This window comes from Salminus brasiliensis, chromosome 8 (genome assembly GCF_030463535.1).
Source record: "Salminus brasiliensis chromosome 8, fSalBra1.hap2, whole genome shotgun sequence".
In the NCBI taxonomy this organism is placed as follows: domain Eukaryota; kingdom Metazoa; phylum Chordata; class Actinopteri; order Characiformes; family Bryconidae; genus Salminus; species Salminus brasiliensis.
The window spans coordinates 4677354-4700219 of NC_132885.1; the positions used below are offsets into that span (position 1 = coordinate 4677354).

Here is a 22866-nt window from a genome sequence, read left to right on the forward strand (position 1 = left end):
TCCTCATTTTTGATGATATTTGTTTACTCATCCTTCCAGGAATGGTCTTTTATATCTGCTGTGTTGTGCTAATCTTTAACAGCTGTTCCTGGAGCATGTGATCCACCAGTCATCACAAACATTACAAAAGAGAAAATGACAGTGAGCTGGAAAGAACCCACTGATGACGGCGGCACTCCTATCCTTGGATACATGCTTGAGAAGCGTGAGACCAAAGAAGTGAGCTGGACCAAACTCAATAGAAAGCCTTTGCTGGAAAGAACACTTGAAGTTGGAGGTCTCTCTGAGGGGGCTCAGTATGAATTCAGAGTTATTGCTGTCAACAAAGCTGGCCCTGGCCAACCCAGTGACCCATCAAATGCTGCTTCTGCAGCTGATCCTATTCGTGAGTATATTTATCAGTCTTCTGCACATCGTAAAAAAAATTACATTGATATATAAAGCTAATATCTATGACTAATTTCGTCTACAGATCCTCCTGGCCCACCAGTGTCCCCTCAAGTCACTAACACGAGCAACAGCACTATCAGTGTGTCTTGGACTAAGCCGGCCAATGATGGAGGAAGTGAAATTTTGGGATATCTTGTTGAATGCAAGAGAACCAATGCAACCGACTGGATCCGATGCAACGTCCCAAAGAACTTACAGGACACACACTACGTTGTCACTGGACTTTTGGAGAAATCAGAGTACCAACTTCGCATCAGCGCCGTAAACAAAGTTGGCTTCAGTCAGCCATGTGAAGTCCCAGACAAACATGTTGCAAAGGATGTGTTTGGTATGAATACTAATCTAAAATTAATGTGTTACATGAGATTTTTTATATACCCATTTTTTATATTCTTATAAACCCTGCCAGCATGCTCATGTGGGGCTCACATGGGTGGAACATGGGCTAGGTGGGTTCCAGGTAGGCATGGGCTTTGAGTGGGTTTGTAATGTGTTGTTACTGGGACCCAGTTGAGCTTCCCAAATGGGCCCCATCATTACAACACACCTTAATCTCACATGGGTCCCGTCTTTTTTTTTTTTTTTACATTTATGGCATTTAGCTGACGCTCTGATCCAGAGCGACTTACAAGGTAACTCGTATTACAGAGGTGGACCAGTGTAGTGTTAAGAGTCTTGCCCAGGAACTCTTATTGGTGTAGCGCAGCATACGGTCACCCAGACTGGGAATCGAACCCTGGTCTCCCACATGGTGTAATAGCTCACTGGCTGCTAGTGGTAGTCCCATCTAGGCCCCATGTGTGATGTGTACAACCCTGATGGGTCCATGGTTTACCCCTTCAGGTCCCATCAATTGGCCCTGGTGGTCATCCATATGTGAGGCCAACATGAACATGGGTAATTGCTAGGAGGATTCATGCTAGGCACATACTGTAATCTAACCTAACTGCATGTGATTGTTCATTTCAGTGGCACCTGAAGCTGAACTGGATGCAGAGCTGAAGGATGTAGTGGTGCTACAGGCTGGCGCACATTTGAAACTTCATGCCAAAATTAAAGGTCGACCTATTCCAAAAGTCACCTGGGCCAAGATGAACAGCAACATCAAAGACAGACAAGGAATCGTTATTAAAGTCACCGACAGTGACACGACGGTTCGCGTTGATAGAGTGAATCGTTATGATGCAGGAAAATACATTCTCAACCTTGACAGTATCAGTGGAATGAAGATGTACACTGTTGTTGTCAAAGTTCTTGGTAAGTTATTGTGTGATTTTGGTTATCCTTAATGAATCTATGAGTCAATTTATGAGTTCATTTATTAAACAATCTTCATTTTATTTTCTTCTTTCACCACAATGCAGATACTCCTGGCCCTCCACTGAACCTAATGGTGAAAGAGACAACAAAGGACAGTGCATCCATCCTTTGGGACGAACCACGGATTGATGGTGGAAGTGAGATTACAGGTTATGTTGTAGAAAAGCGTGACGCAGAGCGGAAAGCATGGTCCATAGTTTCAAACAGCTGTGACAAGCGATATTTCAAGGTTGAAGGCCTGGAGTCGGGAAGATCTTACTGCTTCAGGGTCTCGGCTCAAAATAAGTATGGTGTTGGTGAGCCCTGTGAAACAGTAGATGCTGTCAGAGCCTCTGGTAAGTGGAGTTTGTTACAAATTGAATGTGTAATAAGAGTTCCAGTATGGGACTGCCTACAGTAAAAATCACTCCAATATTTTTCAGAACAACCTGGGCCAGTCATGGATTTCAAGCCATTGCTCGTAACCAGAGATTCATGCACTCTCTCTTGGAAGAAACCCATTAGCGATGGTGGAAGTCGAATCATTGCATATGTGCTGGAGGTTCTTAACGGTGAAGACAAGTGGAAGGAGCTTCTAAGATCAAAGAACATGCAGTACAGTGCCAAAGATCTTGTTGAAGGAAGGGAATACAAATACAGAGTATTGGCTACAAATGATGCGGGTGATGGCCCAGTGAAGGAGCTCTCTATTGTAGCAAAGGATGTTATCGGTGAGATTTCACTTCTATCCCTGTCTATCAATCTGTCTGTCTACTTATATATCCATCTACACTATGTCCGAAAGTTTGTGGACACCCCTTCTAATGAATGCATTCAGATACTTTAAGCTGTACACATTACTGACACAGATGTGCAAGTGCACGCTTACACATAGCTTGCCTGGTCCTAGAACGGAATTGCCAATAGAATAGGACTCTCTGAAGCAAATAAACAAAAACTGCGCTAGGCGTGGGCTAGAGGGGTATACAGCCCCCCAGCATTGAGCTGTGGAGCAGTGATAGAACTGTGCTCTCTGGAATGATGGGTGGTAGAGCTCCATCCAATACTTTTGGGGATGAGAAAATTATATTGTGTGTCAAACGGGTTACATTATTGTCCTGTATCAAGCAAAGAAATGACTGGAAATGAGTTAAGAGCACATTATTAAGTCTAGGTGATCAAAGGAGTAGACTTTTTTTATTGGCCAGGCAGAGATATATGTATGTACTAACATATCTACATATCTGTTGCAGTTTATCCCTCATGTGATTTACGGGATCTGCCGAACTTAAACTACATTGCAAAGGAGGGAAGCAACGTCCGCCTCAAGATTCCCATAATTGGCAAACCTGCGCCAACAGTCTCCTGGAAGAAGGGCGAGGATGAAAATTTGACTGACACAGGAAGAGTCTGTGCAGAATCTACTGCTGTTCATACAACTCTGTTGATCCGAGACTGCCAAAGGAGCGATGCCTCCAAATACACCATCACACTTCGCAATAGCGCGGGATCAAAGGAGTCCACTATCTTCGTCAGAGTCGTTGGAAAACCAGGAATATGTTCAGGACCTATCAAGCTGAAGGAAGTCACAGCTGATGGCGCTACCTTGAAATGGGGCGTTCCAAAAGATGATGGAGGATCAGAAATTACTAACTACATTCTTGAGAAGCGTGACTCCATTACTAATATGTGGGTCACCGTCTCATCAGCAGTGGAAACAAATACCCACAGAGTGGGCGGCCTTCACGAGGGAACAGAATATATGTTTAGAGTTTCTGCAGAAAACAAATATGGAGTTGGCGAGGGTCTCAAATCTGAACCTGTGATTGCTAAGCATCCATTCAGTAAGTACTGTTCACTTCAGACAAATTTCTTCACAAATATTTACACAGAGGCAATATGTATTCTTAATGCATATTATATTTTTCTATCAGATGTGCCAGATTCACCACCACCACCACAAATCATGAGCATGTGCCATGATTCAGCAACCTTGGTTTGGTCAGATCCAAGGAAAACTGGAGGTTCACCAATTACAGGTGCTGGGACATTCCAGAGCCATGCTAAATGCAAAGCAGAAAAAAATGAATTTATATTTGACTACATGTTTTCTTTTGTTTGTTTTCAGGTTATCATGTTGAATTCAAGGAAAGAAACAGCATGTTATGGAAGAGAGCTAACCCAGCACCTTTAAAAATGAAAGATTTCAAAGTCAAGGGTTTAACTGAAGGCCTAGAGTATGAGTTCAGAGTAATGGCAATAAATTTGGCTGGTGTTGGTAAGCCAAGTCCTCCAACTGAGCCATTGGTAGCCTTGGATGCTATTGGTGAGTGAAACCTATTCATACTTGAAATGCATTGTTTGAAAATTCATCATGACTTTTTCATCATCATCATTTTATTTATTCATTTATTTATTTTTGCACCGTATTTTAGCTCCTCCTGGTAAACCCGATGTGATCAGCATCACAAGAAGCACTGTTACACTTCAGTGGACTGAACCCCTGTATGATGGTGGGCACAGGCTTACAGGCTACATTGTTGAGAGACGTGACCTCCCTGCCAAAGTCTGGGTGAAGGCCAACCCTGTGAACGTTGTGGAGTGTGCATATACTGTGATGGACATGCAGGAAGGTTGCAAGTTTGAGTTCAGAATCAGAGCCAAGAATGCAGCTGGAGCAATAAGTCCACCCTCTGAACAAACTGACACTCTCATGTGCATGGATGAATATGGTAAATGGACTGTTGGAATTATGTTGATTCAGTCAGATTGATTTGTATTGTATTCATGTGTTTACTTACTTAAATTCTTCTTATTTTTTTACTCCCACAGCGGCACCAACAATTATTATCGATTCAACTGTAAAGGAAGGTCTAACTGTTAGAGCTGGAGACACAATTATCATTACAGCAACAAGCATTTTAGGCAAACCTACACCAACTTCAGCCTGGTCAAAAGCAGGGAAGTACTTCAAACCATCTGATATCTGCCAGATTGAAACTACTCCTACCTCCTCCACTCTCTTCATCAAGTACGCTAGCAGGAAGGATTCTGGGGAGTACACCATTACAGCAAGCAATCCGTTTGGTGTCAAGGAAGAGAATGTGAAAGTAAGGGTTTTGGATGTTCCTGGACCACCAGGACCAATTGAAGCAAGTGGCATTTCATCTGAAAAAGTCACTTTGACCTGGACACCACCTCATGAAGATGGTGGATCTCCAATCAAGCACTACATTCTAGAAAAGAGGGAAACAAGCCGCCTTCTCTGGACCATTCTTGCCGAAAATGTTATTGACTGCCACTATGTAGCAACTAAACTAATCCAAGGGAATGAATATATATTCCGTGTCTCAGCTGTCAACTATACTGCAGCTGGCGATTTCTCACATTCAGAGCCGGTGAAGATGGTGGACAATTATGGTAAGTGGTATTGCGAGCTGATGGAAAAATAATGTACATTCTCTATCTGTATCTGCATTCGAAATTAACACATTGCTCCCTGTAGGTCCTCCGGGTCCTCCTGCAAGACCAGATGTGGAAAATGTTGGAGGAAAGACTGCTACTATTACATGGAAGAGACCAGCTGATGATGGTGGCAGTGATATTACAGGTTACATGGTTGAGAAGAAGGAAAAGAAGGGCATGAGGTGGTCAAGAGCATCAAAGAAAGCCATCCTTGACCTTCATTTTGAAGTGCAAGGACTCACTGAAGGAGTTGAATATCAGTTCAGAGTATCTGCTGAGAACAAGGCTGGTTTTGGGGATCCCAGTGAGCCATCTCAACCTGTTACAACAAAGGTCATGGCAAGTAAGTAAAGTCAGGGTATGATGTACATACTGTACATAGTTGTTAAACTCAATGAATCCTCTCTATCTTTTAATCTCAGAATGCTAAAAACAATCTAACATTTGTGTAGCAGTACTTATTTTTCTAATATGCTTTCTTGTTCTATTAGCTGTACCTGGAAGCCCAGTCAACCCAAGAGTCACTGATACAACAAAAACCACAGCAGAACTCCACTGGGGCAGACCTCTTGATGATGGTGGCATGGATGTGACTGGATATATTGTTGAACACAAAAAGGACGGAGAAGAGGCCTGGGTGAAGGATACAACTTCACCTTTGAGGATCAATGAGTTTGTTGTGCCAGGGCTGCAGGCTGGAGCTAAGTATCATTTCAGAATTTCTGCAGTGAATGCAATTGGAGTTGGGGAACCAGCACAAACAGTAGACCTTGTCGAAATTATTGAGCGTGAGGAAGTTCCTGATCTGGAACTTGATGCCGAATTAAGAAGAACATTGGTCGTCAAGGCTGGAAATTCCATTCGCATATTCGTTCCAATCAAGGGACGTCCAACACCTACAGTCACTTGGACAAAGGAGGAGACTGCTCTGAAAACCCGTGCAATTATTGACAATACAGAGTCATACAGTCTTTTAGTAATTCCTGATTGCAACAGGCGTGATGCTGGGAAATATGACTTGACATTAGAGAATGCTGCTGGGAAGAAGACTGCCTATGTGAATGTTAAAGTTTTGGACTCCCCTGGACCCCCTCTGAATCTGAAACCAAAGGCCATTGACAAAGAAAGTGTTACACTGCAGTGGGAGATGCCTCTCATTGATGGTGGTTCAAAGATTACTAATTATATCATAGAAAAAAGAGAAGCTACTCGCAAGGCATACGCGACCGTGGTGACAAAATGTGCTTCATGTTCTATCCGCATCCCGAATTTGTCAGAGGGCTCTGAGTATTACTTCAGAGTATCTGCTGAAAATGAATTTGGAATCGGGGAGGCAGCTGAAACCACAGATCCCATCAGAGCATCTCAAGCACCAACTCCACCTCAAATGGTTACAATTACTGATGTTACCAAAAACTCTGTGAGTCTTGCCTGGACCAAACCCAAACATGATGGTGGAAGCAGAATCACTGGGTATGTTCTTGAGGCTCAGAAGAAAGGAACAGACCAGTGGAGTCATGTGACCACTGTGAAGTCTTTAGATTTTACAGTAAAGAATTTAAATGAGAATGAGGAGTATGTATTCCGTGTAATGGCTGTAAATCTATCTGGCAGAAGCCAACCACGAGAAAGCAAGCATGTTGTAATTAGAGAACAAAGCACAGCACCAGAATTCGATCTGCGTGGTGTCTGTCAGAAGACAGTCATCGCAAAGGCTGGAGATAACATCAAGGTTGAGGTGCCTGTAATTGGACGTCCTAAGCCAACAGTTTCCTGGCAGAAAGACAATCAAGCCCTCAAATTAACACAACGGACAATCGTTGAAAATACATCTACATCAACTATTTTGACCATAAATGAATGTCTGAGAAGCGACAGTGGAGTATATTCAATGACAGGAAAGAACATAGTTGGCTCATTTACTGACAGCATCATCGTCAAAGTGCACGATATCCCAGGACCACCTAAGGGACCAATTAAATTGGACAAAATATCTCGTACGTCCATCGAGTTTTCATGGGATTCACCTGAAAATGATGGCGGCGTGCCAATCAACAACTATGTCGTTGAAATAAGGGAAACCACCAGCCAAACATGGACAGAGCTGTCTTCACTGATCATTCGTACAACCTTTAAAGCAACTCGTCTAACCACAGGAGTGGAATACCAATTCCGTGTCAAGGCCAAAAACAGATATGGTGTAGGTCCCCCAATTACTTCAGAAGCTGTGGTTGCTGCATATCCATTTAAGGTGCCTGGACCACCAGGTACTCCCAAGGTTGTTGCCTTCACTAAGGACACAATGACAGTTGGCTGGAATGAGCCAGTTAATGATGGTGGAAGTGAAGTTATTGGGTACCACGTTGAAAGGAAAGAGAGGAACAGCATTGTCTGGCACAGGATCAGCAAGGCTCTCGTGGTGGGCAACCTGTTCAAAACAACTGGACTGGAGCCTGGATCGGCATACGAGTTCCGCGTCATGGCTGAAAACATAGCTGGTATAGGGAAACCAAGCAAGGCCTCTGAACCAACGCTTGCTCTTGATCCAGTGGATCCACCTGGTCAGCCTATCCCAATTTATGTGTCTAAAAATGTGATCACAATTCAGTGGACGAAGCCTGAATATGACGGTGGGTTCAAGATAACTGGTTACATTGTGGAAAAGAGAGATCTACCATCTGGACGCTGGATAAGGGCTAACTTCACAAACATTATCGAAACCACGTTCACTGTAAGTGGCCTAACAAAGGATGAGTCCTATGAATTCCGTGTATTTGCAAGAAATTCGGCTGGTGCTCTTAGCAACCCGTCAGAGCCATCAGATGCAATCATTTGTAAAGATGATATTGAAGAACCAAGAATTATGGTTGATGCCAAATTCAAGGATGTTGTGCTTGTTAGAGCAGGAGAATCCTTCAAACTGGATGCTGATGTTGCAGGACAGCCACTGCCATCCATGGTTTGGACCAAAGACGGAAAAGATGTTGAAAACACAAGCAAACTACAGATAAAAATGACAGACATCAGTGCTAATTTGGTCAACAAGGACTCTATTAGAAAAGACGGTGGTGAATTTGTTCTGACAGCTACGAATGTGGGTGGATTTGCAAAACATATCTTCAACGTTAAGGTGCTTGACAGGCCAGGACCACCAGGAGGACCTCTTAAGGTTTCAGATGTTACAGCAGACAAATGCGTGCTTACTTGGGCTCCACCTGCAGACGACGGCGGGGCAAACATCGAATATTACGTTGTTGAAAAACGTGAGTCCAGCAGACTTGCTTGGACATCCGTGGTAAGAGACTTGCAAGTTACCCAGTATCAGGTGACAAAGCTGCTCAAAGGTAATGAGTACATTTTCAGAGTCATGGCTGTTAATAAGTATGGCGTTGGAGAAGCTCTGGAGTCTGATGCTACTATTGCAGACAATCCTTACGTTCCACCTGATCCTCCTCAAACTCCTGAGATCACAGCTGTCACCAAGGATTCAATGGTGGTTTGCTGGGGAGCTCCTGCCAGTAATGGAGGAAGTGAAATTACCAACTATGGCATTGAGAGAAGAGACAGGCTTAGTTTGCGCTGGGTAAAATGCAACAAGAAGAAGGTCACTGACTTGCATTATAAGGTAACCGGGCTTGTTCCAGGGCACGAGTATGAATTTAGAATTACCGCTGAGAATGTAGCTGGAATCAGTGCACCAAGCTCCTCAAGTCCATTCACAAAAGCTTCAGATGCTCTTTTCAAACCTGGTCCTCCAGGTAACCCAAGGATCTTGGACACAACAAGTTCCTCCATAACACTTGCATGGAACAAACCAGTGTATGATGGTGGCTCTGAAATCACAGGGTACATTGTTGAGACATGCCTCCCTGGAACTGAAGAGGAGGAATGGACCATTGTTACTCCTAAAGATGGATTGAAAGGAACGTCATTTACAATTATAAATCTGAAGGAGAATCAGGAATATAAAATCAATGTTTCAGCCATGAACAGTGAAGGTGTCGGGGAAGCCGCAGCTGTTCCCGGTTCACCTAAAGCTGAAGAAAGACTTCTCCCACCAGAAATTGACCTTGACGCTGACCTCCGTAAGGTTGTGAACATCAGAGCCTGCAACACACTAAGACTCTTTGTACCAATCAGAGGAAGACCAACTCCACAAGTCAAATGGACAAGAGAGAACGACGAACCTTTGGACAGAGCGACGATTGAGAATACATCATCTTTCACATCAGTAGTGATTGGAAATGTGAATAGATTTGACAGTGGCAAATATAACTTGACTGTTGAGAACAGCTCTGGATCCAAGACAGTTTCTGTAACAGTTCGGGTTCTAGATACACCAGGGGCACCACAAAACCTCAAAATCAGTCAGGTTACCAAAGAATCAGTTTCACTTATTTGGGATCCTCCACTAAATGATGGTGGCACAAAGGTTAAGAACTACATTGTAGAAAAGCGTGAGGCCACACGGAAAGCCTACGCCACTGTGAATGCTAACTGCCACAAAACAACATGGACTGTTGATCAACTTCAAGAAGGCTGCAACTACTACTTCAGAGTTCTGGCTGAGAATGAATATGGAATCGGTCTTCCCATTGAAACAGGGGAATCTGTCAAAGTGTCAGAAAAACCACAACCCCCTGGCAAGGTTACACTTCAAGATGTTACAAAGACAAGTGTCACTCTGTCTTGGGAGAAGCCAGAACATGATGGAGGAAGCAGAGTAGTCGCATATGTTGTAGAAATGCAGGCTAAAGGCAGCGATAAGTGGACTCAAGCTGTGATTGTTAAGGTTGCGGAGGCAGTTATTCCTGGGCTCACTGCTGGCGAGGAGTATATGTTCCGTGTTTCTGCAAGAAATGAAAAAGGCACAAGTGACCCTCGTCAACTTGGTGTGCCGGTGATAGCCAAGGACCTTGTTATTGCACCATCTGCCAAGCTGCTATTCTCAACATTTAGTGTCCTTGCTGAAAAGGATTTGACCATAGATATTCCATATATTGCTCGTCCTAAAGCTGCTGTATCTTGGATAAAGGATGGTGCCCCACTTAAACGAACCACCAGAGTTAACTTCTCTTCCACAGACAACCTTCTGAATCTTGTGATTAAAGAGGCAAGTAGAGATGATGTTGGCCGGTATGGCATCAAACTTTCCAACACTGCCGGTGAGACATCAGTGGACATTGGAGTTGTGGTTCTTGACAAACCTGGCCCACCGACTGGCCCAGTGAAAGTTGAAGAAGTAACAGCTGACAGTGTTACTATTTCATGGAAACCACCAGAGTACAATGGAGGCTGCACCATTAACAACTATATGGTGGAAAAGAGAGACACATCTACAACAACATGGGCTGTTGTAGCAGCAAATCTGGCCAGAACTAAAGTTAAAGCTGGAAGATTGAAAACAGGCAGTGAATATCAGTTTAGAATCACTGCTGAGAACAGGTATGGAAAGAGTCCTTTGCTTCTCTCAGAGTGTGTTGTTGCACAATACCCATATAAGCTTCCTGGTCCACCCGGAACACCATTCGTCCATACTTCAACCAAGGACAGTATGGTTGTGATCTGGAATGAGCCTGTTATTGATGGAGGAAGCACCATTTTGGGATATCATCTTGAACGCAAAGAGAGAAACAGTATTCTCTGGGTCAAACTCAATAAAACCATTATCCAGGACACAACATACAAGACCACAGCACTTGAGGCAGGACTTGAATATGAATTTAGAGTGTACGCCGAAAACATTGTTGGTATCGGAAAGGCTAGCAAGATTTCGGAAGGCTATATAGCTAGAGATCCTTGTGATCCACCTGGCACACCGGAGGCGGTTACAATCACAAAGAATTCAATCACAATTGCATGGACCAAGCCTGAGTATGATGGTGGAAGCAAAGTCACGGGATATATTGTTGAGAAGAAAGAACTGCCTGAAGGACGCTGGCTGAAGGCAAATTTCACCAACGTTATCGAGACAGAGTATACTGCCACAGGTCTCGCAGAGGACCAGAAGTATGAGTTCCGCGTCATTGCAAGAAATGCAGCAGGTGTTTTCAGTATTCCTTCTTACAGCACAGGACCTATTACGGCAAAGGATGAGATTGAACCACCTCGCATCAGCATAGATCCACAGTACACACAAACCATTGTTGTAAATGCAGGAGAGAACTTCAAAATTGATGCAGATGTTCATGGCAAACCAATCCCTACAATCCACTGGATGAAGGGAGATCAAGAACTTGGAAACACTATTCATCGTGAAATTAAAACCACTGACACCTATGCATGTCTGTCTGTGAAGGAGGCCAAACTTGCTGATGGTGGTCAGTACACTCTGCTGCTAAGAAATCCAGGAGGTGAAAAAGGTGTTCAAGTCAACGTCAGTGTCCTTGATAAACCTGGAGCACCTGAGGGTCCCATTACCATCACAGGGGTTACCAGTGAACAATGTTCCCTTGTTTGGAAACCTCCAAAACAGGATGGTGGAAGCAAGATTACTCACTACATCGTTGAAAGAAGGGAGACAAGCAGACTAATTTGGACTCTTGTTGAACCCAAGGTTCCAACGGAATATCTCAAAGTAACAAAACTCCTTGAAGGCAATGAATACATTTTCAGAGTCATGCCAGTTAACAAATTTGGAGTTGGAGAATCACTTCAATCTAGTCCTGTTGTTATTAAGGATCCATTCACACTCCCAGATGCTCCAAAGGCTATAGAAGTCTCCAATGTCAAGAAAGACTCAATGGTCCTAAGTTGGGAGGCACCCACAAGTAATGGTGGCACTCCTATTACTGGATATGTGATTGAGAAACATGACAAGGAAGGTGTGAGATGGACCAGATGCAACAGACAGACAGTTACTGATCTAACCTTCAAAGTTACAGGGCTCCTTGAGGCACATCTTTATGAATTCAGAGTTGCAGCTGAGAACGCTGTTGGCACTGGTGAGCCTAGCTCAGCAACAGTATTCTACAAGGCTCTGGATCCCGTGTTCAAGCCTGGACCACCAAATAATCCTAAAGTTACGGACACAACCAAATCATCTGTGTCACTTGCATGGGGAAAGCCTGTCCATGATGGTGGATGTGAAATCCAAGGATACATTGTTGAGTTATGTGAGGTAAAAGCACCAGTGGAGCAGAAAAAGGAAGATGCTGAGGATGCCGTGGTTGCTGAAGAATGGACAATGTGCACTCCACCAACTGGTGTTAAGCTAACACGCTTCACAGTGGAAAACCTGAAAGAGAAGCAGGAATACAAATTTAGGGTCTGTGCAGTGAACAAGGTTGGTGTTGGTGAGCATGCAGATGTTTCTGATTCTGTTCTTCCAGAGGACAAGACTGAGGAACCAGATCTTCATATTGACACTGAATTCAGAAAGCTTGTCGTGATCAAAGCAGGAGGATCTCTCCGAATTTTCATTCCCATCAGAGGCCGTCCTGTGCCACAAATTAAATGGGAGAAAGATGAATGCCCTGTCAAAGAGACAGTGCAAGTTGAGGTCACAAGTAGCCACACTTCGCTCGTGATCGATAAAGTCAACAGATCGGATAGTGGAAAGTACACTGTGATTGCAGAAAACTCTTCAGGTGTAAAGACTGCAACAATCAGTGTCAAAGTTCTTGATACACCCAGCGCTCCAGTTAACATCAAAGTGCTAGAAATTACAAAAGAGTCTGTCACTCTTTCATGGGAACCTCCAGCCTTGGATGGTGGAGCTAAAATTAAAAATTATATTGTTGAGAAGCGTGAAACTACAAGGAAAACCTTCTCTGCTGTTGTAACAAATTGCCATAAACTGTCATGGAAGATCGAACCACTTCAGGAGGGCTGTAGCTACTATTTCAGAGTTCTTGCAGAAAATGAACATGGTATTGGTTTGCCTGCAGAAATTACAGATCCACTGAAAGTATCAGAGGTACCTCAGTGCCCTGGAAAATTAAGCATCGTCGATGTCACCAAAACCAGCATCTCTCTTGCTTGGGAGAAACCTGTGCATGACGGTGGCAGCAGAATTATTCAGTACCTTGTTGAAATGCAAGTGAAAGGTAATGATAAGTGGTCTGGCTGTGCTAATGTGAAGACATTAGAAGCTGTTATCAGTAATTTGAACCCTGGAGAAGAGTACATTTTCCGAGTGATTGCTATTAATGAAAAGGGAAAGAGTGATCCAAGAACTCTTGCCGTCCCTGTGCAAGCAAAGGATCTTGTCATCGAACCAGATGTTAGACCTGCATTTAGCAACTACAGTGTTCTTGTTGGAAAGGACCTACAAGTTGAAATTCCAGTCTCTGGACGCCCTAAACCAAAGATCACTTGGACGAAGGACGGTGCAGCCCTTAAATTCACAACAAGGGTGAACATTTCTAATACACCATACAGCACAATTCTTAGTATCAAGGAAGCTGCCAGAGAGGATGGTGGCATGTATGGAATTAACGTTTCCAATGTTGTTGGACAAAAGGAAGCAACAATTGAAATCATCACCCTTGACAAGCCAGGACCACCCACCGGCCCTGTAAGATTTGATGAGGTAACAGTATCAAGTGTTAAACTATCATGGGAGCCACCAAAATACACTGGCGGTTGCTCTGTCTCAAACTACATTGTACAAAAGAGAGACACAACCAGCACCACATGGGAGAATGTTTCTGTCTCAGTGGCTAGAACAACAATAAAGGTACTCAGGCTGAAAACTGGTGCTGAGTATCAGTTCAGAATTATCGCCCAAAACAGATATGGCAAGAGTTTTGCTTTAGACTCTCCAACTGTTGTGGCCCAGTACCCATACAGAGAGCCAGGTCCACCTGGAACTCCATTTGTGTCATCCTTGTCAAGAGATCATATGGTTGTTGAGTGGCATGAACCAGTCTCAGATGGAGGAAGCAACATTATTGGATACCATCTTGAAAGGAAAGAGAGAAACAGCATCCTCTGGACGAAGATTAACAAGACACTGATCCAAGAAACCAAATTTAAAACCAGTCCTTTAGAGGAAGGCATTGAATATGAATTTAGAGTCTATGCTGAGAATATTGTTGGCATTGGTAGGTGCAGCAAAATCTCAGAGGGCTATATAGCTCGTGATCCATGTGATCCACCTGGCACTCCAGAAGCTATCCATGTTAGCAAGAATTCCATAACAATCCAATGGACAAAGCCAGAATACGATGGAGGCAGTGTTATAACTGGTTACACTGTTGAGAAGCGTGATCTGCCAGAGGGGCGCTGGGTGAAGGCAAGTTTCACAAACGTGATTGAAACCCAATTCACTGTCACAGGCCTTACTGAGGGAGCAAAATACGACTTCAGAGTCATTGCAAAGAATGCTGTTGGCACTATTAGTAAAGCATCCTACAACAGTGGACCTATTGCCGCCCTGGACGAGGTAGAGCCACCCAAGTTTTCTATCGATCCTGAATACACGCAGACTCTTGTTGTGAATGCTGGAGATGCCTTCAAACTGGATGCAGATGTCCATGGCAAACCAGCACCTACCATCCAGTGGTTTAAGGGTGACAAGGAAATTGAAAACACAATGCGATGTGAAATCAAGAACACCGTCACCAGAGCTATGATCGTCATTAAGGACGCACTTAGACATGATGGTGGAGACTACACTCTTCAACTCACCAATGTCGCTGGATCACAAACTGTTTCATTCAACGTGAAAGTACTAGACAAACCCAGTCCACCCGAAGGACCTCTTCATATCACAGGAGTGTCAAGCGATAAATGTACGCTGTCATGGCGACCACCGCAACATGATGGAGGAAGCACTGTCAGTCATTACGTTATTGAAAGGCGGGAAACAAGTCGTCTAGCTTGGACTGTCGTCTCTAGCGATTGTAAAACCACAGTATACAAAATTACGAACCTTCTTGAAGGCAACGAGTACATCTTCCGTGTCATGGCTGTCAACAGTTATGGTACTAGCGAGTCAATAACCTCCTCATCAGTAATAATGAAGATTCCATTTGTTGCCCCTGGATCACCCCAGATTCTTGAGGTGACTAACATTGCTCGGGATTCTATGACCGTGTGCTGGAGTGCCCCAGAAAGTAATGGTGGAAGTGAAATTATTGGCTATATCATTGAAAAGAAAGATCGGTCAGGAATTAAGTGGACCAGATGCAACAGACAGAAAGTGACTGACGTATGTTTCAGAGTGCAAGGCCTGATAGAGGATCATGAATACGAGTACAGAGTATCAGCTGAAAATGCAGCTGGAATTGGTGAACCCAGTTTGCCAACATCATACTATAAAGCTTCTGATCCTAAATATAAACCTGGCCCACCCACAAATGCACATGTGATTGACACAACCAAGAGCTCTATTTCAGTGGCATGGGGAAAGCCTCTTAATGACGGCGGAAGCCCGATTCAGGGATATATCGTAGAAGTCTGCAAAGCCGAGGAGGAGGAATGGACTATGTGCACTCCACCAACAGGCCTGCGTGTTAACAAATTTGAAATCGCAAAGTTAACAGAACAACAAGAATATAAGATTCAGGTGTGCGCCATTAATAAACTTGGTGTAGGTGAGCCTGCGGTTATTCCTGGAACTGCCAAACCAGAGGACAAACTTGAAGCTCCTGAAATTCATCTTGACTCAGAACTGAGGAAGGGCATCATTGTTCGTGCTGGAGGATCAGTCAGAATTAATGTGCCTTTCAAGGGGAGACCAACACCGGAGATGAAGTGGACTAAAGATGAAGGAGAGTTGTCAGAGAGGGCCGTGATTGAGAAAGGCCTGCACTTCACGCAACTTTCAATTGACTCTTGTGACAGAAGGGATTCTGGAAAATACACCATCACCCTGCAAAACAGCAGCGGCACTGTGTCTGAATTTGTAGCAGTGAAAGTATTAGATACACCTGGAGCCCCGCAGAACCTAGTAGTTAAAGATATCAGAAAGGACTCCATTACGCTTGTGTGGGACCCACCACTTACTGATGGCGGTGCCAAAATCAAGAATTACATTGTTGATAAGCGTGAATCCACAAGGAAAGCATATGCCAGTGTCACCACAAAGTGTAGCAAGACCACCTTCAAAGTGGAAAACCTTGTAGAGGGGGCCATGTACTACTTCAGAATCATGGCTGAAAACGAATTTGGAATTGGCTTACCAGTTGAAACAAAGACTGCCTCAAAAGCCTCTGAAGTACCTCTACCAGTTGGAAAGGTCTTGCTAACTGATGTGACAAAAGCCAGTGCATCTCTGACTTGGGAAAAACCAGAGCATGATGGTGGAAGCAGGATCGTGGGTTATTTGATTGAAATGCTGCCCAAGGGAACAGATAAATGGGGTGTAGCAACATCTGTCAAAACATGCGAAGGCACAGTCACTGGACTAACATCTGGCCATGAATATTTGTTCCGTGTTATTGCATACAACGAAAAAGGAAAGAGTGAGCCGAAGCCCCTTGCTGCTCCTGTCATTGCCAGCGATTTAACAATTGAGCCTAGCCTGAAAGTACAGTTTAGCACATATAGTGTCAAATCTGGCAAGGATCTCAAACTGGAAATCCCTGTCTTTGGACGTCCTAAACCAAAGGTCACTTGGGTGAAAGATGGACAGCCACTTAAAGTGACATCCAGAATCAGTACTCCAAACACACCAACCTCAGCAATTCTACAGATTACTGAGGCCAGTAAGGATGACTTTGGAAAGTATGCAATTACTGCAACAAACAGTGCTGGTGCAGTTACGGAAGAAATTGGAATCATTATACTTGATAAGCCTGGTCCACCTACAGGCCCTATTAAGGTAAATGAAGTGAGCAATAGCTTCGTATCTATCTCATGGGAACCTCCATCTTACACAGGAGGCTGCCAGGTGAAGCATTACATTGTTGAAAAGCGAGATACCACCTCAACGACATGGGAAAGTGTAGCCGGATCAGTTGCCAGAACATCTCTCAAAATAACAAAACTGAAAACTGGCGCGGAGTATCAGTTTAGAGTCACTGCTGAAAACAGATATGGCAAGAGTGCCTCTTTGGAGTCGAAGTCAATTGTTGTTCAGTATCCGTATAAACCTCCAGGCCCACCTGGAACGCCATACGTCAAGACTGCCACTAAGGATCAAATGATCATTGAGTGGAATGAGCCTGTCAATGATGGTGGAAGCACAGTGATTGGCTACCACCTAGAAAGCAAGGAGCGAACTAGCATCCTGTGGACGAAGCTGAACAAAACTCTCATTACCGATACCCTGTTTAAGATATGCAACCTTGAGGAAGGCATTGGATATGAATTCAGGGTGTATGCTGAGAACATTGTTGGAATTGGCAGAGCCAGTAAGGTTTCAGAAAGCTTTGTTGCTCGTGACCCATGTGATCCACCCGGTACTCCAGAAGCTATTACTGTTTCAAAGAACCACGTGGTTATTCAGTGGACGAAGCCGCAATATGATGGTGGAAGCAAAGTGACTGGATACATTGTTGAGAAGAGAGACTTGCCTGAAGGCCACTGGATGAGAGTCAACTTCACAAATGTGATTGAGACCGAATTTGCAATTACTGGCTTGACTGCAGACCAGCAGTATGAATTTAGAGTAATTGCAAGAAATGCTGCTGGTATTTTCAGTGAGCCATCTGATAGCACTGGACCAATCACTGCCACAGATGAAATCGAACCTCCAACTGTTTCAATGGATCCTAAGTACAAGGACGTCATTATTGTAAATGCTGGAGATCATATAGTTCTTGATGCAGATATTCATGGAAAGCCCATTCCTGATGTCCAATGGCTGAAAGAAGGAAAGGAAATGGAAAAGAAACTGCGTATTGAAGTAAAAACAACTCAAAAACGTGCCTCTATTACAATCAAGGACTGCACACGATTAGACAGCGGCCACTACGATCTTGTATTAAGCAACAGTGGTGGAACCAAAACAATCCCAATCACTGTAAGGGTTCTTGATAGACCAGCGCCACCCAGCGGCCCACTACGTGTAATTGGCGTTATGTCGGATAGATGTGACCTGTTCTGGGCTGAGCCTTCTCAGGATGGTGGTACTAACATTTCTCACTACGTTGTTGAGAAGAGAGAAACAAGCAGGCTGTCATGGAGTCTGGTTGAATCCAATATTCAGTCCACCGGTTACAAAGTCACAAAGCTTTTGTCAGGTGATGAATATATTTTCAGAGTTAGAGCTGTTAATAAATTTGGCATTAGTGACCCTCTGGAGTCTGAGGCAGTAATTGCTCGCAACCCTTATAAGCCACCAAGTGCACCCTCAGCACCAGAAGCAACCGAGATAACCAAGGACTCAATACTTCTATCATGGACTGCCCCAGATAATGATGGTGGAACGGAAATTATTGGTTACCACTTGGAGAAACGTGACAAAGACAGTGTAAGATGGACCAAATGTAACAGACAAAAGCTGACCGACTTGTACTTCAAGGCCACTGGTCTTTCAGAGGGACACTTCTATGAGTTCCGAGTGGCAGCGGAGAACGAAGCAGGTGTGGGAGAACTAAGTGACCTATCTCTGTTTTACAGAGCAATAAATGCCACAACTCCCCCTGGTCCACCACACCACCCTAAAGTGACAGATCACACTAAATCATCGGTGTCTCTGGCTTGGGGTAAACCAGCCACTGATGGCGGTGCATTTGTAAAAGGTTACATTGTTGAGATGAAAGAGGTGTCTGCAGAAGAATGGACCATATGCACACCTCCAACCGGCTTACAAGCAACACGCTTAACTGTGGAAAACCTCAAAGAAAATGCAGAGTACAACTTCCGTGTCTGTGCCATTAATTCCGAGGGGGTTGGTGAACCTGCCGATGTTCATGGCTCTGTGGTTGCAGCTGAAAAGGTTGAAGCACCAGAGATCGAACTTGATGCTGACCTTAGGAAAGTGGTCTCTGTCCGTGCAGGTGGCTCACTCCGTCTGTTTATTACAATCAGAGGCAGACCTGAACCGTCCATCAAATGGGAGAAGGAAGAGGGTACTCTAACGGATCGTGCGGTAATTGAGTCCACTAGTTCATATACCATGCTTGTGATAGACAACGTGCACAGATTCGACAGTGGGAAATACAACCTTTCTCTTGAGAATAAGAGCGGCACAAAATCAGCATTTGTGAATGTCCGAGTGCTCGACACACCAAGCGCACCCCAAAATTTGGAAATCAAAGATGTTAAGAAAGACTCAGTGACTGTCTGCTGGGACACTCCTCTTACTGATGGTGGAGCCAAAATAACCAACTACATTGTAGAAAAGCGAGAATCGACAAGAAAGGCTTATACAACTGTCACAAGTAACTGCACACAGAATTTCTTTAAGATAGACGATTTGCAGGAGGGAGGAATCTTCTACTTCCGAGTATGCGCTGTTAACGAGTATGGCTTTGGAGTCATGGTAGAAACAAAGAATCCTATCAAAGTTGCTCAAGTACCCATGCCACCAGGTAAGGTGACTCTTGTGGATGTAACCAAGAACAGTGTAACTCTCACTTGGGTGAAACCTGCACATGACGGTGGAAGTAAAGTCATCTGTTACAACGTAGAGATGCAGCCGAAAGGCACGGACAAATGGGGCGTGGTCTGCACAGCCAAGGTTCCTGAGGCTACCATTGCTAACCTTACCCCTGGAGAAACATACTCTTTCAGGGTCATTGCACTGAATGAGAAAGGCAAGAGTGAGCCCCAAGAACTTGGAGTGCCGGTTCGTGCTAAAGACATAGAGATCGAACCCTCAGTTAATCTCCTCTTTAATACTTTTAGTGTTAAGGCTGGAGATGACCTTACTGTTGAAGTTCCTGTAAGAGGCAGGCCTAAGCCAGTGGTTTCATGGAAGAAAGATGCTCTTCCTCTCAAGCAAACATCCTCCCTCACCATCATTAATACCATGGTGTCAAGCAAGATTGTCATCAAGGAAGCTGCAATTGAGCATGTTGGAAAATATGAAATCACTCTTGCCAATACAGCAGGCACCATTTCCACAGACGTCAACGTGGTGGTGCTGGACAAACCAGGCCCCCCAGCTACAGTAAAGGTTGATGCCGTGACTTCTGACAGCATTACGCTGTCATGGACTCCCCCTGAATATGATGGTGGATGCTCCATCAATAACTACATTGTTGAGAAGAGAGATACCAACACCACAGTGTGGCAGATTGTGTCAACAAATGTTGCCAGAAATTCCATTAAGGTGTCTCGACTGACACACGGTTCTGAATACCAGTTCCGTATATATGCAGTGAACCGCTACGGAAAGAGTAAGCCTATTGACTCTCCTGGAATTACAGCAGAATATACATTCAAGCCACCTGGACCACCTTCTACCCCCCAGGTGGCTCATGCCACCAAGTCTTTCATGCTTATCACATGGAATGAACCAGTCAATGATGGTGGTAGCACTGTTCTTGGCTATCATTTGGAACGCAAGGAGAGGAGTAGCATTCTGTGGGCAAAGATGAACAGGCTTCTAATCAAAGACACCCAGTTCAAAGTAACTGGTGTCGAAGAGGGTTTGTTCTATGAGTACCGTTTGTACGCTGAAAACATTGCTGGAATAGGAAAGGTCAGCAAAGTCAGTGAGGCTGTAGCTGCAAGAGATCCTTGTGATCCTCCTGGTCAACCAGTGATTACAAACATTACAAGATCCTCTGTATCTCTCTCCTGGACAAAGCCTGAGTATGATGGAGGAGCCAAAGTTACAGGTTACATCATTGAACGTAGAGATCTTCCAGAGGGTCGCTGGATGAGATGCAATTTCACCAATATTCCAGAAACATACTTTGACGTTACTGGTCTTACTCAAGATCAGCAATATGATTTCCGTGTCACTGCAAAGAATGCCGCTGGGTCATTTAGTGAACCATCTGATAACACAGGCCCTATCACAGTGAAAGATGACGTAGATCCACCACGGATTATGATGGACGTCAAATTCAAAGATACTGTGGTTGTGAAAGCAGGCGAGACCCTGAAGATTAATGCTGACATAGCTGGACGTCCACTTCCAGTGGCATCGTGGTCCAAGGACGGAAAGGAGATTGAACTCAAAGCAAGAATTCAGATTTCGTCCACCGACAACAGTACTATGATAACAGTTAAAGACTGCATAAGGAGTGACTCTGGACAATACATCCTGACACTACAGAATGTTGCTGGAAAAGTAACAACACCAGTGAAATGTGTGATCCTTGATAAACCAGGCCCTGCAGCTGGACCACTGTCAGTCACTGGCCTTACAGCAGAAGAATGCACATTGTCATGGGGAGCACCACAGGAAATTGGTGGGGCAGATATCACTCACTACGTTGTTCAGAAAAGAGAGACCAGCAGTCTGGCATGGACAGTTGTACATGCAGAAGTAAAAACAAAGACCTGCAAAGTCACAAAACTTCTCAAAGGCAATGAATACATCTTTAGAGTTTTGGCTGTAAACAAGTTTGGACTTGGGGAAGCACTTGACAGTGAAACGGTCAAGGTCATAGATCCATTCACCTTCCCTGCTGCACCAACAAGTGTCGAAATCACAAGTGTGACAAGTGAAGAGATGACTCTCACTTGGGCAAAGCCTACTTATGATGGAGGCATTGAGATATCTGGATATGTCATTGAGCGGCGTGAGAGAACAGGTCTTCGATGGGTCAGAGTGAACAGGGAGCTTGTGAAAGATCTGACAGCTGTTGTATCTAAACTAAGGAGAGGATGTGAATATGAGTTCAGAGTCTTCGCAGAAAACGCTGCAGGTCTAAGTCCTCCCAGTGAGCCATCACTTCCAGCAAGAGCAGAGGATGCACTGCTTGTGCCATCCCCAGCAACTAAACCAAAGATCCTGGATCACACAAAGAGCTCCATTACTATTGTCTGGAACAAGCCTTTATCGGATGGTGGCACTCCCATCATTGGATACAGTGTGGAATACAAGAAAACAGCGGACGAGGAATGGACTGTTGCCATCCAGATGACCAAGAGCACAGAGTTCACTGTCTCTGGTCTCACGGCCGATGTGGAATATGTGTTTGCTGTTAAATCAATCAACAAAATTGGCTTGAGTGAACGTTCTCCAGTTTCTGAGCCACAGGCAGCAACAGACAGGAAGGAGGAACCAGTCTTTGATGTTGACATTGAGATGAGGAAGATGTTGATTGTCAAGCATGGCAATTCCTTTACCCTGAAGACACCATTTAAAGGAGTACCTGTGCCTTCAGTCACATGGAATAAGGAAGACGTTGATCTCAAATCAAGAGCTACTGTCGAAACAACTGGAACATACACATCACTGACCGTTGAAAAGGCAACAAGAAATGATTCAGGACAATACACTGTTACGCTGGACAATGGTGTTGGAACTGCATCATTGCCAATGGTTGTCAAAGTTCTCGATTCCCCTGGTCCACCAATTAATGTGAAGATCAAGGATGTCACAAAAGACTCCGCCACAGTTACCTGGGATGTTCCAGAGAATGATGGAGGGGACGCTGTGAAGGCTTACCATGTTGAGAAACGTGAAGCAAGTAAAAAGGCATGGGTTTGTGTAACGAATAACTGCCACAATCTCGTCTACAAGATCGAGGGCTTGCAGGAGGGGGCAGTCTACTACTTTAGAGTGATTGGAGAGAATGAGTTTGGAATGGGCGTACCTGCCGAGACAAAGGATGGAACCAAAATAACAGGTAATTT

At 44.3% G+C, this 22866-nt stretch overlaps 1 protein-coding gene across 1 annotated transcript in view; it reads left to right on the top strand.

Annotated features, from left to right (window-relative positions):
* Positions 1 to 22866, top strand: part of ttn.1 (titin, tandem duplicate 1) — a 145681-nt gene that overhangs the window by 96378 nt on the left and 26437 nt on the right. Inside the window, 12 exon segments of the mRNA XM_072686177.1 lie at positions 83 to 385; positions 473 to 778; positions 1420 to 1707; positions 1815 to 2105; positions 2193 to 2480; positions 3003 to 3593; positions 3684 to 3788; positions 3878 to 4075; positions 4185 to 4481; positions 4582 to 5169; positions 5255 to 5557; positions 5706 to 22859. Coding sequence (XP_072542278.1) covers positions 83 to 385; positions 473 to 778; positions 1420 to 1707; positions 1815 to 2105; positions 2193 to 2480; positions 3003 to 3593; positions 3684 to 3788; positions 3878 to 4075; positions 4185 to 4481; positions 4582 to 5169; positions 5255 to 5557; positions 5706 to 22859 — 20712 coding nt within the window.